At 44.3% G+C, this 16,481-nt stretch overlaps 1 protein-coding gene across 1 annotated transcript in view; it reads right to left on the bottom strand.

Moving 5' to 3' along the window:
- Window positions 1-16,481, bottom strand: part of FGF18 (fibroblast growth factor 18) — an 885,588-nt gene that overhangs the window by 343,021 nt on the left and 526,086 nt on the right. The window contains exon 3 of the mRNA XM_086931439.1: window positions 4,979-5,159. Coding sequence (XP_086787565.1) covers window positions 4,979-5,159 — 181 coding nt within the window. The remainder of the gene's footprint in view (window positions 1-4,978; window positions 5,160-16,481) is intronic.

Here is a 16,481-nt window from a genome sequence, read left to right as displayed (position 1 = left end):
CTCTCTATCTGTCTTGCTCCGCCTAGCTCCCTCTCTCTCTGTCTTACTCCCTCTAGCTCCCTCTCTCTCCGGTTTGGTCCCTCTAGCTCCCTCTCTCTGTCTTGCTCCCTCTAGCTCCCTCTCTCTCTCTTACTCCCTCTAGCTCCCTCTCTCTCTGTCTTGCTCGCTCTAGCTCCCTGTAGCTCCCTCTCTCTCTATCTTACTCCCTCTAGCTCCCTCTCTCTGTCTAGCTCCCTCTCTCGCTGTCTTATTCTCTCTAGCTCCCTCTCTCTCTGTCTTACTCCCTCTAGCTCCCTCTCTCTGTCTAGCTCCCTCTAGCTCCCTCTCTCTTGCTCCCTCTAGCTCCCTCTGTCTCCCTCTCTCTCGGTCTTACTCCCTCTAGCTCCCTCTCTCTCTGTCTTACTCCCTCTAGCTCCCTCTCTCTCTGTCGTACTCCCTCTAGCTCCTCGCTCTGTCTTCCACCCTCTAGCTCCCTCTCTCACTCTTACTCCCTCTAGCTCCCTCTCTCTCTGTCTTACTCCCTTTTGCTCCCTCTCTCTCTCTCTCTCTTACTCCCTCTAGCTCCCTCTCTCTGTCTAGCTCCCTCTCTCTGCCTTGCTCCCTCTAGCCCCCTCTGACTCCCTCTCTCTCTGTCTTACTCCCTCTAGCTCCCTCTCTCTGTCTAGCTCCCTCTAGCTCCCTCTCTCTCTGTCTTACTCCCTCTAGCTCCCTCTCTCTGTCTAGCTCCCTCGAGCTCCCTCTCTCTTGGTCTTACTCCCTCTAGCTCCCTCTGTCTCTGCTAGCTCCCTCTCTCTCTCTCTGTCTTACTCCCTCTAGCTCCCTCTGTCTCCCTCTCTCTCTGTCTTACTCCCTCTAGCTCCCTCTCTCTCTGTCTTACTCCCTCTAGCGCCCTCTCTCTCTGTCTTGCTCCCTCTACCTCCATCTCTCTTATTCCCTCTAGCTCCCTCTCTCTCTGTCTTGCTCCCTCTCTCTCTATCTTGCTCCCTCTAGCTCCCTCTCTCTCTATCATACTCCCTCTAGCTCCCTCTCTCTGTCTAGCTCCCTCTCTCTCTCTCTCTGTCTTACTTCCTCTAGCTACCTCTGTCTCCCTCTCTCTGTCTTACTCCCTCTAGCTCCCTCTCTCTCTGTCTTTCTCACTCTAGCTCCCTCTCTCTCTGTCTTTCTCACTCTAGCTCCCTCTCTCTCTGTCTTTCTCACTCTAACTCTCTCTCTCTCTGTCTTCTTACCCCCTCTAGCTCCCTCTCTCTCGCACATTAAACCCACTCTCTGCCGCTTTCATGTGGTTTCTCTTGTAAAGCTTTTCAAGATGCAAAAAGAAATCTGTGTACAAGGCACCAGCGAGTTTGTAGACGTGAGAATGTTATGATATGTAACAGCTAAAGTAAAAGCTAATTTCCAAGCGGTTAATACCCCCCCCTCCCCACCCCACCCCCCTCTTTAGCACTGTGTCTTTTTCCATCTAAATGGCGGGGGCCCCTCATTACTACACTTTTCAAACTTTATCTAATGAGAACATTTTAATTCGAATAGGTGAGAAAATATCTCGGTTCGCTTTTGTTTTTAAAGCGGATCGAGTCTCTCCGAGGCCTTCGGGTGCGGTGCAGGGGGTGCCATGTACAGAGGACTGCTGGGGGGGGCGGGGGGCGCAACCAGATGGTGTCACCCCCATGTGAGGGTGTCACCTGGTGCGGTCCGCACCCCCCGCACCCCCCTAGTGACGCCACTGTTAAAACATGGTGCTTTGCTTACAAGGCTTTAAACGCAAGCACATCGCCATAACTTGCAACCAAGGAATCTAGTTGGCTACAGAACACCCACATTGAGAGCCATGCTAGTCTCAAAACACTCGATTCCGGCAAGGAGACTCCAGGCTATCTTCTGCTACGCATTGAGAATCATGAAATCCTTGACATTACAATTTGGTAAATTTCATACCTCCTTCACATATCAAAGGAAATGAAGACCCAAGACCTCAAGCAGCACCTCATTCACATGTAACCATCCTCGAACCTAGGAGCCTTGGAGAGGAAGAGGTGTGGCGCAGCGGCCAGAGTGGCTGACTCCGAACGACGGGGCTCGCGGTTTGATCCCCAGCGACAGCTCTACTCAGCATCATGTGACTTTGGGCAGTAGCTCACTTAATCTCCCTGTTGGCTCACAGCGCCTAATGGGTGATATGTTGGCGCTTTACAAATAGGAAGTATTATTATTATTATGTATTACTGTTAAAGTGGAAGCTTCCAGCCTTCCCTGATCTAGCTTCTGTACTCTGTCTACTTGTGCTGCCCTCCAATAATCCCGACTTTGTACAGTGCTCTGCTTCTTGTAGTTAGGTGTGTGCCTTAAGCACACACCTTAACAAGGAATTGAAATAATAATGGAGAATGAGAACCACATAATAGGTCTGCAGGAGTCTCTGCAGAAGAGCTAGCACAGAGGAAAGACTGCTCATCACAGAAACCACCCATATGAAACTTCTGAACAAGAATTAGGGAGTGGACGGGAGGAGACTGGCCTAAAAGTTCTTTGTGTCTCAATTATATACTAGTTTAGAAATGAAAAGAAAAACATTAACCAGAAATATTCAGAGGTCGACCTGGGAATTAAGCTTCATTCTGGGGGCGGTCTTTCACAGTGATGCATGGTCTTCCTGCTATAAAAGCAAGAAAAAAACATTTATAAGAGCAAAATAACATTTAAGGAAATAGCAAATGCTATTTCTTTTCATTTTTAGCTACATTGGCATACAGTTTGTTCACTTTATTTTATTTGTGAGTTTCATAAAGTGCTAAAATCCAACTTAATGTGGTATCAAGGCACTTTGGGAAGCAGGCACATGTTTGAGAGAATATTTCAGAGCAAATATCACATGCACAAAAATCAGGAGTTGGTAGAAGCAACCCATAACCCAGAAAGGATCATGTTTGCCAATAGGAACCTTCATACTAATATGAATTTGATGATGATAATCCCTTGAAAATAGCAATAGTCCTGGAAAGCCTGGAAGCTGATGGGAATGCCACTCTTCGACCACGGACTCAGCAGCACAGTGAAATCGGGATGAAGAAGGTGTTTCAGTGGCAACATTCAAGAGTAAAGAAAGCAGTTGTTAGAGACTTCCTGAATTTGATGTCCTCATTTTACAATTTAAGCTGTAAAGTTAGGGAGTTCCACAGGGAACGACCGGTGACTTTATTGTTGGTTGAGTAGTTACCAGATTATGTTTGGCAAACCTGGGGCTTCAGGTTGACTTATCATGTTAGTTAAGTGAAAGATCACAAAACACCATGTGGACAATACAAAAGATTTTAAAGATTGATCGAGAGGCGCCAGTAGAGGGACGAAAGTGACAGCTAAATATGATAAGTGTGACAGTGTGTGTAACAGTAGAGATTTTAAGCAGGCAAGCAACTTGTTTTTCTTAAATTAACGTCATGAACATTTAAGATTGTTAGATGATGAGATTGTACATTAAAGCAAAGATATCCAGTTCATGGCCAATATCTGGGAATCTCTGATGTTGTCTGGTCATCCTCTTTGGCTCAAACTTCTCCAAACTAAGGGCTGGACTTAGAGCTTGGTGGGATGGGTGGTCCATCAAAATTGTGTGAAGCGCCACAGGATATAAGGCTCCTGTAATAAGGTGGACGGGATCACTGTTAGGTTTTTGCAGAAGTATCCCTTCAGCTTCAACTAAACTCTCTAGTTACATTTCTTCACGTCCTGTTGCCAAAGTGACAATGCATTTTACACCCTTTCGAATCTGGAGAACTCCTGTTTTTGGTTCAGCGCGAAGTGTGTGTGGAGGTAGGGGAAGAAAGTTGCCAGATCGGCATTGGCATTAGCAGCAAGCTGGCATAGAGAGCAGGAGGAAAGAGGCATGCACAGGGACAGCCAGCTGACCATTCAGAGCAGGCAGGCATGGCAGGGACAGCTCAAAGGCCCTCAGAGGGTGGGCAGGGTGTAAGTAGGGGGCACTCACATGGAGAACAGAGGCCAGGGGAGGGTAGCAAGTCAGGGGCAGCAAACTGGCCATGGGAGGGAGGCTTATATGGACAGGGGCAGCAAGCTGATCACAGAGGAGCGGCCGGCAGCACGTTGACCAGAGAGACCAGGTGTTTAGGGTGAGGGGGTAGGGGCAAGCAGATAAAGAACAGGGGGTCAAGGGGCAGAGGCAGCAAGTGGAACCCAAAGGGCAGGCTGGCATAGGTAGGGGAAACAAATGGACCATAGAGGGCTGGGGAAGAGGGCACGGGACATACATGGAGAATGAAAGGAAGGAAGGAGGGGTCAGGAGTAGGGGCAGCAAGCTGACCACAGAGTGCAGGCAGGCACAGAAAGATGCAGCACAATGGACAATGGAGAGCTTGATGGATGCGGCAGGGGCATGACGCAGAGAACATAGGGCAGAGAGAAGGGGCAGCAAGCAGACCATGGAGGACACACTGGCATGGGCAGCGGCTGCAAGCTAACCACCAAGGGCAGATGGGAGGTGGCAGAGGCAGGTAGAGGACAGAGAGCAGACGCAAGAGGGTGCAGGGGCAGATGCATCAAGCTCACTATTCAGAGAAGGTCGGCAGGGGCTGTGACGTGGATTGTTATGGGGTGGGGGTGGCATTACTCAGAAATGGTCAATAGAAACATGTCATCTAATGCGTGCTAACCAAAATAAAAAACCATGACCTGAGAACATTGCATGACTCTATTGTACACATGATAATCTTCATTGCGCGCTTAACACAAGAGTAACATGAGCAGCATGATGGGACCTTGATGTCCCACATACTATCTGAAACAACTTGGTTTGGAGATGAAGAGTTCATGCTCATCGATCAAATTAGTTAGTCACTCGTTTCTAAGACCACAGAGATGTAATGAAAGCTGTAACTATTCATACATGTGGATTTGACATGCCTTGTTCTACATTTTTTGGTCACAGGCCCTTCTTTGAAGATGACTGGAAAGTGCTAATTCTTACCATATTTATCTCCATCATCTCCTTTTGCACTTATTCGCCTTCCTAACACCTGGATGTGTTTCCCACTTGTTCTGCTGTATAGCTGATAAAGCCTTAGCTGCTTTCTGCTTACGTCATCTCTTGCTCGTGTTTGATTTTCCACGTGTATTCGAAAGTCCACGTTTTCTTCAGCAACAAACATCTGGGGGTGAAAAATCAGACATTGTATCAGTTTCATATAGCACAACTACATATTCCAATCACTTGAAAAGATGCCAAGTATTGGGTTTCATGGAGAGCTAGGCTGGAAGTTATCAAACTTAGGCAAAAAGTCAGAAGTGCATGAAAGAAGGACAATATCATTAGGGATTGTGGAACATCAGAATACAGCCAGGGAGGGTAGATGGGCACAAATCATCATTTTACAATTTGAGGACATTTCTACGTGTTAAATGGATTTCCAAATACAAGTTTGTTGAAATTCTTACATTTTTGAAGGAAAATACTCTCCTTGGCTTTTTGCTATTTTTTCAGCAAAATATTTTACTGTAAAGAAAAGCATTAAAATGTAAGTGCATAGTTTGTGCTGGTGATTGCAGGCGGTAGGCACCAGCACTCACTCTTAGTTACTGGGACTTATTTCCCTTCATCACACTTTGACTCAGAGTAAGAGAAAAAGCAAAAGACAGAAAAAGGAGAAAGAAGGATGTTGAGAAAGATAACAAAGTTTGACAAAGGGAGAAAGCAATAATGAAAAAGCACTTGGAAGAGTGACATACAGGTGAGATAAAGAGATACAAAGAATAGGTTGATGGAAGTAAGATACATAAGGAGCAATTAAGACTTGAGTTTTTTTGTATTGAGCAGAGTCAGTGATGAGCTCCTAAAAAAAGTTGAGTCCTGCTTTATTTTACAAACAAAGCGCTGCAAAAAGTTCATTCTCCCAAAACCATTTTTTCAAACTTCTCCAGAAATGTAATTACACGAGCCATTTTTTTTTTTACAAAATTCTGTTTCGGATCACTGCAAATACTGTCATGTTATTTTTCTTCAAATCCTCAACCGTATTTTCAGTTCAGCTGGAACAACAGTGTGCATAGTGGCGACTCGCTGAGGGAGTGCTGCAGGGAGCTGGGGTGGGGCAGGGGAGGGGCAGGGTGAGGGGGTGTTGTGGAGTCTGACAGACGACGGACAGGAGTAAGGTAAGTAATTAAATAAATAAAACAATTGACCTTGCACGCGCTGCATCACCAACTCGGCGCTGCAGCGCGTGCAAAGTAAATTGTTTTATTTATTTAATTACTTACCTTACTCCTGTCCATCGTAAGTCAGACTCCACTACTGCACCATCCTGCCCCTCCCCACTGCCCCGCAGCACTCCCTCAGCGAGCCGCCACTGAGTGTGAATAGTTACCATATAACCGATTATTTCCCCAAAAGGGTAATGTTGCAGTGATTAAGACTAGACCCACGCAAGGGGAAGGATCATGTTTGACAGATGCAATGACTAGTTCATTGAAAAGGTATGAAATGCCTGATAGATAGATTTACTTCTTTACGGTGTGGTCATTAAACACTTTACTATGTTCATATACTTCAATGCATATCCATATATCCTCTAGTCAGACACCTGCACATTGTCCATTCAGCCGCCAATCTGCAGGTGTAGATTTAAGAAAAAAATGTGCATTTGCACAATTGATTTAGTTTTATTATTCATGCATTAAACATGTTTCCATGTAATGAAATGTCTTCCCATACACCCCTTTTAACTCCGGGGTTAGGGCCACCATTATTACATAATTTATATCTGCTTTATTTGGGTGTAAGAAAAGTTAAATATTGTGCCAGTCATAGGAGTCAGCAGGAGCAGAGGTACCATGGCGCACTGGCCTGAGGGTCCCACTGAGCACTGATTATTGCTGTTTATAATTAAGGGTGGGCATAGTTGGAGAAGTACTACTACGCAGAACTCAACGAAGTTGAACAAAAACTCAGTCAAATCCGCAACTTTGCTCTGCCAACAGAGACCTCATATATTTTTGGTAAAATAACAAGTATCTCTGTCTTTATATGCTAAAATGCATATTGTCAGTTCACAAAAGTGAAAGTATTAATTTAGCAAGCAGTGAGAGAGGTGATGATTTTGGGATCCTCCCTAACCTAGGGAGAGAACCGAGCAGATGCCTTGAAAACAAAGAGCGCATCTTGCTGAATGATTCAGTGATGGTCCCATCATAATGTTTTAAGCAGAGTTGTAATACAATTTGTTTAGCTGGATACAAAAAGATTGAACAGCGGAGGTCATCGTTACTAGGAGGACTACTTCTAGCATTCATGGGCTGAAAGTGGCTAAGAAGTAAAATTAAGGATCTAAATTTCCCAGAATTTTGAAGATCACTACTTCATTTTAATGGGTAACAGATATTTTATTTACTTTGTCACCTTGTCTACTCTGGGTAGTTCTGAATCTAGGGGGTGATTACAATGGCGGACGGACTTAAGTCTGTCTGCCATAGTTGCAGGGATTGGGACCGGCTGCCTATAAGGCGGCTGGTCCGCAAATGAAATCAAATTGCCAGTCCTATTGCGTTCATCATAACTTTTCATTCTAAACAAATCAGACCTACGACAACTAAAATATCTTATCCTAGTGAACCAATTAGGTCCATTGTTTTTATCATTGGCTTATCACCATAACCAATTGAGGCCTCCTCTACAGAGCATAAGCTTTCCCAAAGGGCAACTATCAGGCATACAGTCATAATATTGCATTGTATACAAAATTACAGATGGCAAAGCAAAATACTATGTCTCCTAAACTCCTAAAAGGGCCGAATACGGATTCTGACAGTACAAATCGTCTACATTCACTGTTTATCAGAGAGTTTAACCAGCAACAAAACCCTTGCCTATTATGGTAAACTGTGAAATTCCGTGTAACAAAATACCAATCTGTAGGCTTAATACATCATAAAAATCTACCCTTAATTGCATATCGACTTTAACATTTGCTTCTCATTTATCATTGGCTTGCCAGCATAACCAACTCAGATCTGTTGTGCTGGTTCATAACCTGTCCGACAAGGCAATCATCATGCATATCATAATAAAATTACAAATCTGCACAAAACATTATTACCCCCGGTTTGTACAGGTGGGTCACCAACACCAAAACACTTGCCTACTACAGTTTTCTGCGTGAGTCCATGTAACAAAATACCTGCCTACAGGCTTTAGCAGTGTGAAAACAATCCACTCTTAAATGCCTATTGCTATTGATTTTTACAAAGGTAAGTAAGGCCTACTTGTTTTGTCATAATTTTTCATTATAAATAGATCACACCCAAGGAATCTGACATACTTTTCGGAGTGAACCAACAAGTCCTCTAGCGATTATCAATTGCTCTACACTATATATAACCCATGCCCAATGAAGTGCACGCAAGCTGACAACCTTAAGTCAGACATTTTTAAAAATAAATTACAAATATGTACAAAACTACAGTTGGTGAACCAACAGGCAGCCCCCAGTTTCTTCCAGGAATCATCAACAGAAAACCTCTGGCCTACTACACTAATCTATGAAATTCATACCTGCATACCTGCCTACAGTCTTATGGCTGGAAACAAACTGGAATGGCATGGTGATAAAAAAAACACAATGGATTTAGGCTCAGATCTCTGTACTACAGATGGATGTTTGACATTATTCAGCATTCTGTCCATCAATTTTGTATTTGTCACCCAAAGTGGGGCAGGCATGCTCAGCCGTGGGTCCTGTGCTCTCCAAGCCACTGGAGTCAAGCTAGCCTCGCTGATGAGGGGTGAGACCCAAAACTGGTCCCAAGATCCTTGTTTCTGGTCCAGAGAGGACCTGGCCTGGCAGTTCATGCTGGACTGTTCCCATGGGGAGCAGGTTCAAGACTGATTTGCATATGACGGGGAACAAAATGGAATGGCATGGTGAGCAAAGCAAAGGACGGATGTAGTCCCAGATCCCTGTGGTAGGGGTGAATGTTTGACATTGTTAAGCATTCTGTCCATCTATTGCTCTTTTTGCATTTGTCACCCAGAGAGGGATGGGTATGCCGAGACATGGGTCCGGTGCTCTCCATGCCACTGGGGTCAAGCTAGCCTGATGACAGGTGATGCCCTAAAACCGGTCCCAGGATGCTTGTTTCCAGTCCAGGGAGGACCTGGGCTTGCAATACAGACTGGACTATTTCCACAGGGAGCAGGATCAAGATTGATTTGCATATGGCTGGGAACAAACTGGAATGGCATGGTGAGCAAAAATAACAATGGATTTAGTCCCAGATCTCTGTACTGGGGGTGAATGTTTGACATTGTTCAGCATTCTGTCCATCAATTGTTATTTTTACACACCTTAGCAAAGTTTAATAACAACAAATCCTTAAATTCCTCTTATCTTTAACGCATACTTTTCCCAATAAGTAGGTCAGGCCTACTGGCTTTCTCTTAACCTTCCATAATAACAAATCCTGAAATCTGGCATGAAGTTTCCCAAATGACCCTTTACTCTTTAACATTGGCCTCACACTTTACCCAACAGTGGCCTAGGCATGTGCACATGAGCTGGCAAACACCATGCATACAGTTATAAAATAACATATATGTTGACAGATACATTTTACAAAACAATATACAACCCCTGAACATTTCCTTACAGGAATCATCACATTGAAAATCCCCAGGGTTTGCCAGGTGAGTGGCAACACCAAACCGTTGTCTACTACAGTTATCTGTGAGATTTCATGTAACCAAATCCCTGCCTACAGCCTATAACACAATGTGATAACAACCAACTGTAAAAGGCTTACTGGCTTCAACATATGCTTTTCACAATCAATAAGTTAGACTGACTCCGTTTGTCACATTGTTTCAAGATAAGCAGATAAGACCTATGGCATTGGATATAATGTTTCCAGTGCATCAAAGAGACATATAACTTGTCACCATATCAACTCAGACCAACAGTTTTGAGCGTAAGCTTTTTCACAAGGTAGCCGTCAGACACACAGTCATAAAATTAGAAGGAGTTAAAAAAGTAAAGTTGGCTAAGCAAAATACTATATCTGCTAAGCTTCCTCCTAAGAAAATCTTCCTTATCGCCAATTTGTCACACTGGGTGACCAACACCAAAATTATTGCCAACTATGGCCATCTGTGAGATTCTGTGTTACAAAATACCTATCTATATACTTTAATATAGTTTAATTACAATCCACACTTAAATGCCTATCGACATGCTTTTCACAATAAATATGTCAGGTCTATTGCCTTTATCATAACCTCTCATTATAAACATATCAGTCCTATAGCCATGATCATTGACTTGCCATCATAACCAATACAGTCCTGCTGCATAGCGTGTAAACTTTGCCACAAGTCAAAAAGTGCAATACAAGCAGCTTTTTTTAGTGGAAGCACACATATTAGGCCAAATCCAATCCTGTATTAAAGGGCACTAACATGTGGGAGAGCCCCTCTCTCAGGAAAAACCTGAAAGCTCCTTTTTGTGGAATATATAAGGTCAAATGACAGTTTCACTGTCAAGCCTGACCTGACATTCCATGTAGATTGGAGTAGTACTGAACTCTCAAGTGCAAAACTGGATTCTGAAGTCTTAAGTTAAAGACTGCCATCCTATTTGTGCTGCTGACAGAGAAAACGTAAATTATCCAGTTATCTAAGACACTTTCATAGCATTACAATTTCATGTGTGTGCCCCTGAATGTTCAAGCTCAGCTAGCTGAATAAACAAAAGGATCACAGCTGCATGAAGGGCAAGTGCTTTTTAATGGAAGAACAGAACTTCTGCCCAATCACAACATGTACTCCTGGCTATCAATATGCGGGCCAAGCTAAAGCCCCTCTCCTCCTAGTGCTCCTTAAAGTCGTTTTTTAGGTAGATCACATAATGTTTGGCGGCAGCTGTGGTGTCCTGCCGAACATCGTCAAGGCAGACCTAAAATTGCAAATGCATTTCAGAATCACTAACCACATATATGTGGGAGGTAAACTCAGATCTTTAAGTATGTACATGGCACCCACACTCACATATAAAAATACATAATAGCTAATAAAGTCATATTGTGCACCATTCAAGTTATGTTAGTTTTGCTTAAAATTAACTATAGCATCCTTTGTGCATAAAACCAGTGGAAGATGAATGCGCTTTGGGTGTGGGTAATCGTATTTTTTATAAAGATTTTGGAGGAAGTCAGGCATGTAGGGCCCAATGCACAAACAAAAGTAGTAAATCTGTACTTACATGCCCATGACCTCACCTGGCTGTAGATTTATGACTTTAAGGTATTCTCAAAACCTTTCCAGGCATTCCTAGATAGCTCCCACATTTGTGCATGCATGTGTTGCAGCTGTCTTTGACAGATTTTTCATTTCATTTGATTGAAGATAAATCATTCAAATATGGCCATGGCCCAAGCATGTGCACGCTCGATCGCTATCTTGGATCCAAGGTGGTCACCACACCTGTGTGTGCACATCTGGCTTTGCTATTGCTTCTTAGTTCTTAGCGGAGGCACGTCACCAGTGTGTAACTGTATGCATTCTATGTTGTAAAATGACAGAGACCTTGTGTAAAGAGCATTATGTTTTCCCTTTTGTTTCTTGACGGGGGAAACGTTTCTGTATAGAGAAAACATTTACAGTACACCCACAAAGTTTAGGGTTATTTTATTTCCCTTCCCACCCTGGAAAAGGGATTTACTCCTGCCCTTGACAGTGGGAAAAGACTGAGCTGTACAAATGGATAGATAGATAGATAGATAGATAGATAGATAGATAGATAGATAGATAGATAGATAGATAGATAGATAGATAGATAGATAGATAGATAGAGAGAGAGAGAGAGAGAGAGAGAGAGAGAGAGAGAGAGAGAGAGACAGACAGACAGACAGACAGACAGACAGACAGACAGACAGACAGACAGACAGACAGACCGATAGATAGATAGATAGATAGATAGATAGATAGATAGATAGATAGATAGATAGATAGATAGATTAACTCCTGACTGTCCTCAAACTTTCCAAATTGCACCCTAGAATGTCTACTCCCACCCTTTGATGCGATTTACAGAGGCGTCTGGAGTACTACTGCGCATGCATATAAGGATTTACGTTTGCAAGGTCACCTTTAGTGAATTCATTGCAGCTGTAAATCTGGCCATTTGTACATCTCGACCAGACTTCCATCAGGCCTGTACATTTCTGCTCTGTCAGTTCACATGAGGCAAGCAGGTAGGGCGCAGCTCGTGATCACGTGGGATTGATAAACTGCCTCGTGGTCGCGAGCCTGCCTCTCACATGCAGCCTAGATGCAGTCAACTTGTTTCTCGGCTGTGGGGAGCAGAAGTGTTTAGACCTAATGTGGAACAGCTGGGCCAGGGTTACCGCATACGGGCGTGATTGGTACCAGACCCAGAGCCCTTCATTGCACCCAGGGGAGGCAGAGGGTGGACTGCCCTACACACAGGTGCACAAAATACTTGCACTCATTTATTCCATACCGGTTATAAAGTAATCAATAATGAAACAATGGCTTATATTTTATAGCTATAAGTTGATTGGTGTTCCAAATAAGGATTGCTGCACCAACCAAACGAATTAGGTGCAGTACTCCGTATGGTTTCCGTTAATATAAACTAAGTAAATGAATGTAAACGAATCTAAACTTATATAGGATGGTGTTAAATATTTCAGCCGAAAAGATGTTTTCATGTTACAGTCTTCTATGTAACGTCCCTGCATAGATGCAAATTCTCTTTCTTTAGCTGAGATTAATTATTGCTCTGGACGTTCACATCCATGCATAGAGCAAATGTGAGACCAGGTCTAAGATTTGAAACCTATCTAAATAATGATTGTGCTTACCTTTCCCCCCACAACTAATTTACTTAATGCGGCTAATTGCCCTGAACCTTTAAAACAGAAATTGGTACCTTAAAAAGAGTGTAGAAAACAATATATAAAAAGCAGTTGAGTGATGAGGCCTATACTTAGCTGGGACAGCAGTGAATATTGACAGAAGAAGTAAGTACGTGTTACGATCTCATTGCTGGACTCTCTAGGTGGACACAACAGACACCACTGCTAGGCAGAGTAGCTTTTACTGGCCGTCACGGGCCAATCAAACCGTTAGGTGCACTTCACATGTTCTCCATGCCGGCTCCAGGGAGAACATGCCCAGCCTCCCATTCTCTGGTTGAGCGCCGATCCACAGCGTTCAGCCCAATCACAACGCTGCATTGCGTGCGGCATTGTGATTGGCTATCGGTAGGCTGGGAGGCGGTGCTTCCTGCTTCCTGCTGCTTCCTATCCTGGAAGCGGGTATAAGAGGACCCAGAGGAGGCTGCGGAGACAGTGGGCAGCAGACAGATGAGTATTTTTACATTTTTTATTCATCCCTCCCGCGACCCATATTTTAGTTTTTAATTTCTTCCCCCGCGACACACCCCCTGCCTTTAAAAACCAGCCACCACTGCCTGTCACATCAGATATGTAGTACATCGAGTTTGAAGAGCAAGGTACAATCCAACACTATGCAATATAGAATAGGGTGAAGACAGTTTGAAAGGAGATCATGTGCTAAGATCACATCTTCTGTATCAGTTGCCTGTTTTGCAGATGATCTGCAAATGTGCAGCATGCATTTCAGGTTTGTTACTGTTATGTGGGTTACCGTGGTGGACATTGTGTATGTTGCTATTGGGATTAGGTTGTTGTGATTGACTTGTAGAGGGTGTTCTCTCTTGTTTTTGTAGCTGGATATCTTGACAGTCGGTATGTTGTGTAAGGGGAGGTTTTCTGTGTGCCCTGATAATACATTTTCTGAGTTTTTTTACTCCCAGGCCATGACTAGACAAGGTGCGGCTTCTGAAGCTGCAATAGTAATTACAAGAAATAACTCTGAAATTGCTGGGGGAGTGTCCACTTAATACATGCTTCATTATTGGGCCACATCAGTATTTTATTATTCAATATAACTTAAATACTGTGCAATGTTTTTGTAATCCACATAAGTTATATCCTGTCCATTGTATTGCCTTCTCAATCTCTCCCCTGCTATTTGTTCCCCCGGTCCTTACCAATGTACAAAATAAAGTGGATACTCCTTCTGAACATGGATGTTGAAATGTTGAAGACCTGCTGTCTCGGCTGCTGTGTACAATACAGGGTTGGACTGCAAAAATAGGTCCAGGTACCAAAATAAAATTGGCCCCATTTAGCAAACCATATAGATAAAACAGTGGCTCACATTTGCAAATTTGGCCAGTTTTGAGTTTGCAAAGACATACTATATGGGTATTTTGCAAGGTATGGGAGACTGCATGCATTTGTGTTTGCTGCAGGCATTGTTTGTGGTGATATCAGGGAAATCAGCAGTAAAAACCAGCCCAGAAAACCATAAAATCGGCCTGCACATTGATCCGTCAGACCAGCCCATCGGGCACAGCCTGATTGTTCTATAGGCCAGTCCGACCCTGGTACATACCATTCCTAAATAATTTGAAGGATGCTCACGATACACTTATCATAAATTATTATTTTATATATATATTTCTTTCTTTTTTATTTATTTATTTGACCATAGTTAAGCATTTAGACAGGAGATGCTGTACACAGCCATGGTACAAAGGTTCATAAACATTTTCCGTGGTAATAGATTTTTTTTTTTGTTTTCATGATTGGTGCCAGAATACGAGTAGGAAAATTCGACCCAGAGTGGTAACTTTGGGTGGAATTCCGCCACTCATTATTATGAGTGACCCAGTGTCTTCAGGTCTGGAATTACTGAACCAGCAAATTCTGAACCCGGTAATGCCAGATCTTTCTACGAAAGACCCAATATTTCTGGGGTGGAAAACATCATGCTAAGTTTCTCTTGGAACTGATGTGGACCCAGTGAAAACAATGCAGAGGCTAGGGCAAAGGGCAGAAGCACAGCCCGTTCACTGCCCAATCCTTGCAGCAACTTGGTGGGAGCATACAACGCTCTGCCCAGTCCTGTCCCACATTCTTTCCCCGTTCCTCCTTCCACCTGCCCGGGGGAGTAGACTAACCTCTCCCAAAGCAGGCCCAGTGCTTTCCTATCCCCCTTTAAGTTGTATTCTTTCTTCACATCAGAAAGTGCGCAGCCCTGAGCATTGGCATAACCGGGGCTCATTGCAGACCCCCTCTCTCCTGCCCAGGATACAACATATTCGAAGCAGACAACACTATACCCTGGTCTGCCCTAATGCCTCGCACAATCCCTGACCCGAAACCCCAAAGCTCCTTCTCCCCAGATGAGGAACACCCTGGCTCTTTGCAACAATCTATGCCCCAGCCAAAAACACAACATGGGAGGCCATTCCCCCCCCTCCAGAATACTCTAGTTTTCTTGGCCCGCTGGGCCTTCCCACCATCAGTCCTCCCACTGACATGTTCCACCTGCTCGGAGGGAAGTAAACAACATCTATCGTGGAGGTGTTTAGCATCAGGGAGAGGAAAGCCAACCAGTGGAGAATGGCTGTGAGCCAGTCAGGGATGTTGGATTGCAGCTCGAAGGTGAATATTGGAAGGAAGAAACCTAGGGGTCGATTCCGATTCAGGAAAAAAACCGTCCGTACGATTTGTATAAGGAACCTTCTCCGTACGAATCGTACCCATCCATCCGAGTCGCGTAGTACGATCCGTAGTCCGTGAATCCGTCCGAATCGTCGCGATCCGTATGTATTGCAAGGCTGAAACCGTGAACCGTATGACTCGTACACATGCTGTACGACCCGACGAGTACGATCCAGACCGGGGTATGAGGACACGATTTGTACGGTCAACATCAGGTAAGGGAGAGTCGTTCCGAAAAGCACACAAACACATACACACTGTACGGCCCGTACACCCCATGATCGCAGATTGCGAGATTGGGAGATGGGTAACCCATCGTACATGAGGTACAGCTCGTACACCCATCGTACATGGGGTACGGCTCAGACACCCATCGTACACAGGGGTACGGTGCGTACCCCTGCGATCATGGGGGGTAACTCTGCTTTTACGGCTGTTTTCAGCTCCCGTAGAAAAGGGTCGTACGGTGTGTACGCGACACGTATCGTACTTGCTGGGTCGTAAAAACCAGCCGCGAACCGTACAGATGTCGCGTACAGCGGGTTCCGAGGGAGAATCGTACGGAGATTAGAGTCGTACGGTCTCTGTACGACTCGTACGGAGTACGGCTCCTGGTACGAATCGTACTTCATCGTACGTACGGGGGACATTGCAGGGTACGATTCGTACGGGAAAAACGCTCTGAACGGCTATTCGGAGCGGTTTTTCCCGAATCGGAATCGGCCCCCTAGTGTGTCACTGGCATATAGATGATGTGAGAAGCCACAAGGTTCCATTTGAGAAAGTGTTTTTTTATAGAAGACTAAATATCTTCTTGCCTTCCCTGAATGGGTGGCTAGAGGTTGTTTGCGGGGCGATCAATCTGG

This window comes from Lissotriton vulgaris, chromosome 7, assembly GCF_964263255.1.
Source record: "Lissotriton vulgaris chromosome 7, aLisVul1.2, whole genome shotgun sequence".
Lineage (NCBI taxonomy): Eukaryota > Metazoa > Chordata > Amphibia > Caudata > Salamandridae > Lissotriton > Lissotriton vulgaris.
Note: the sequence above shows the minus strand (reverse complement) of the source record. Positions and strands in the feature narration are given on the sequence as shown.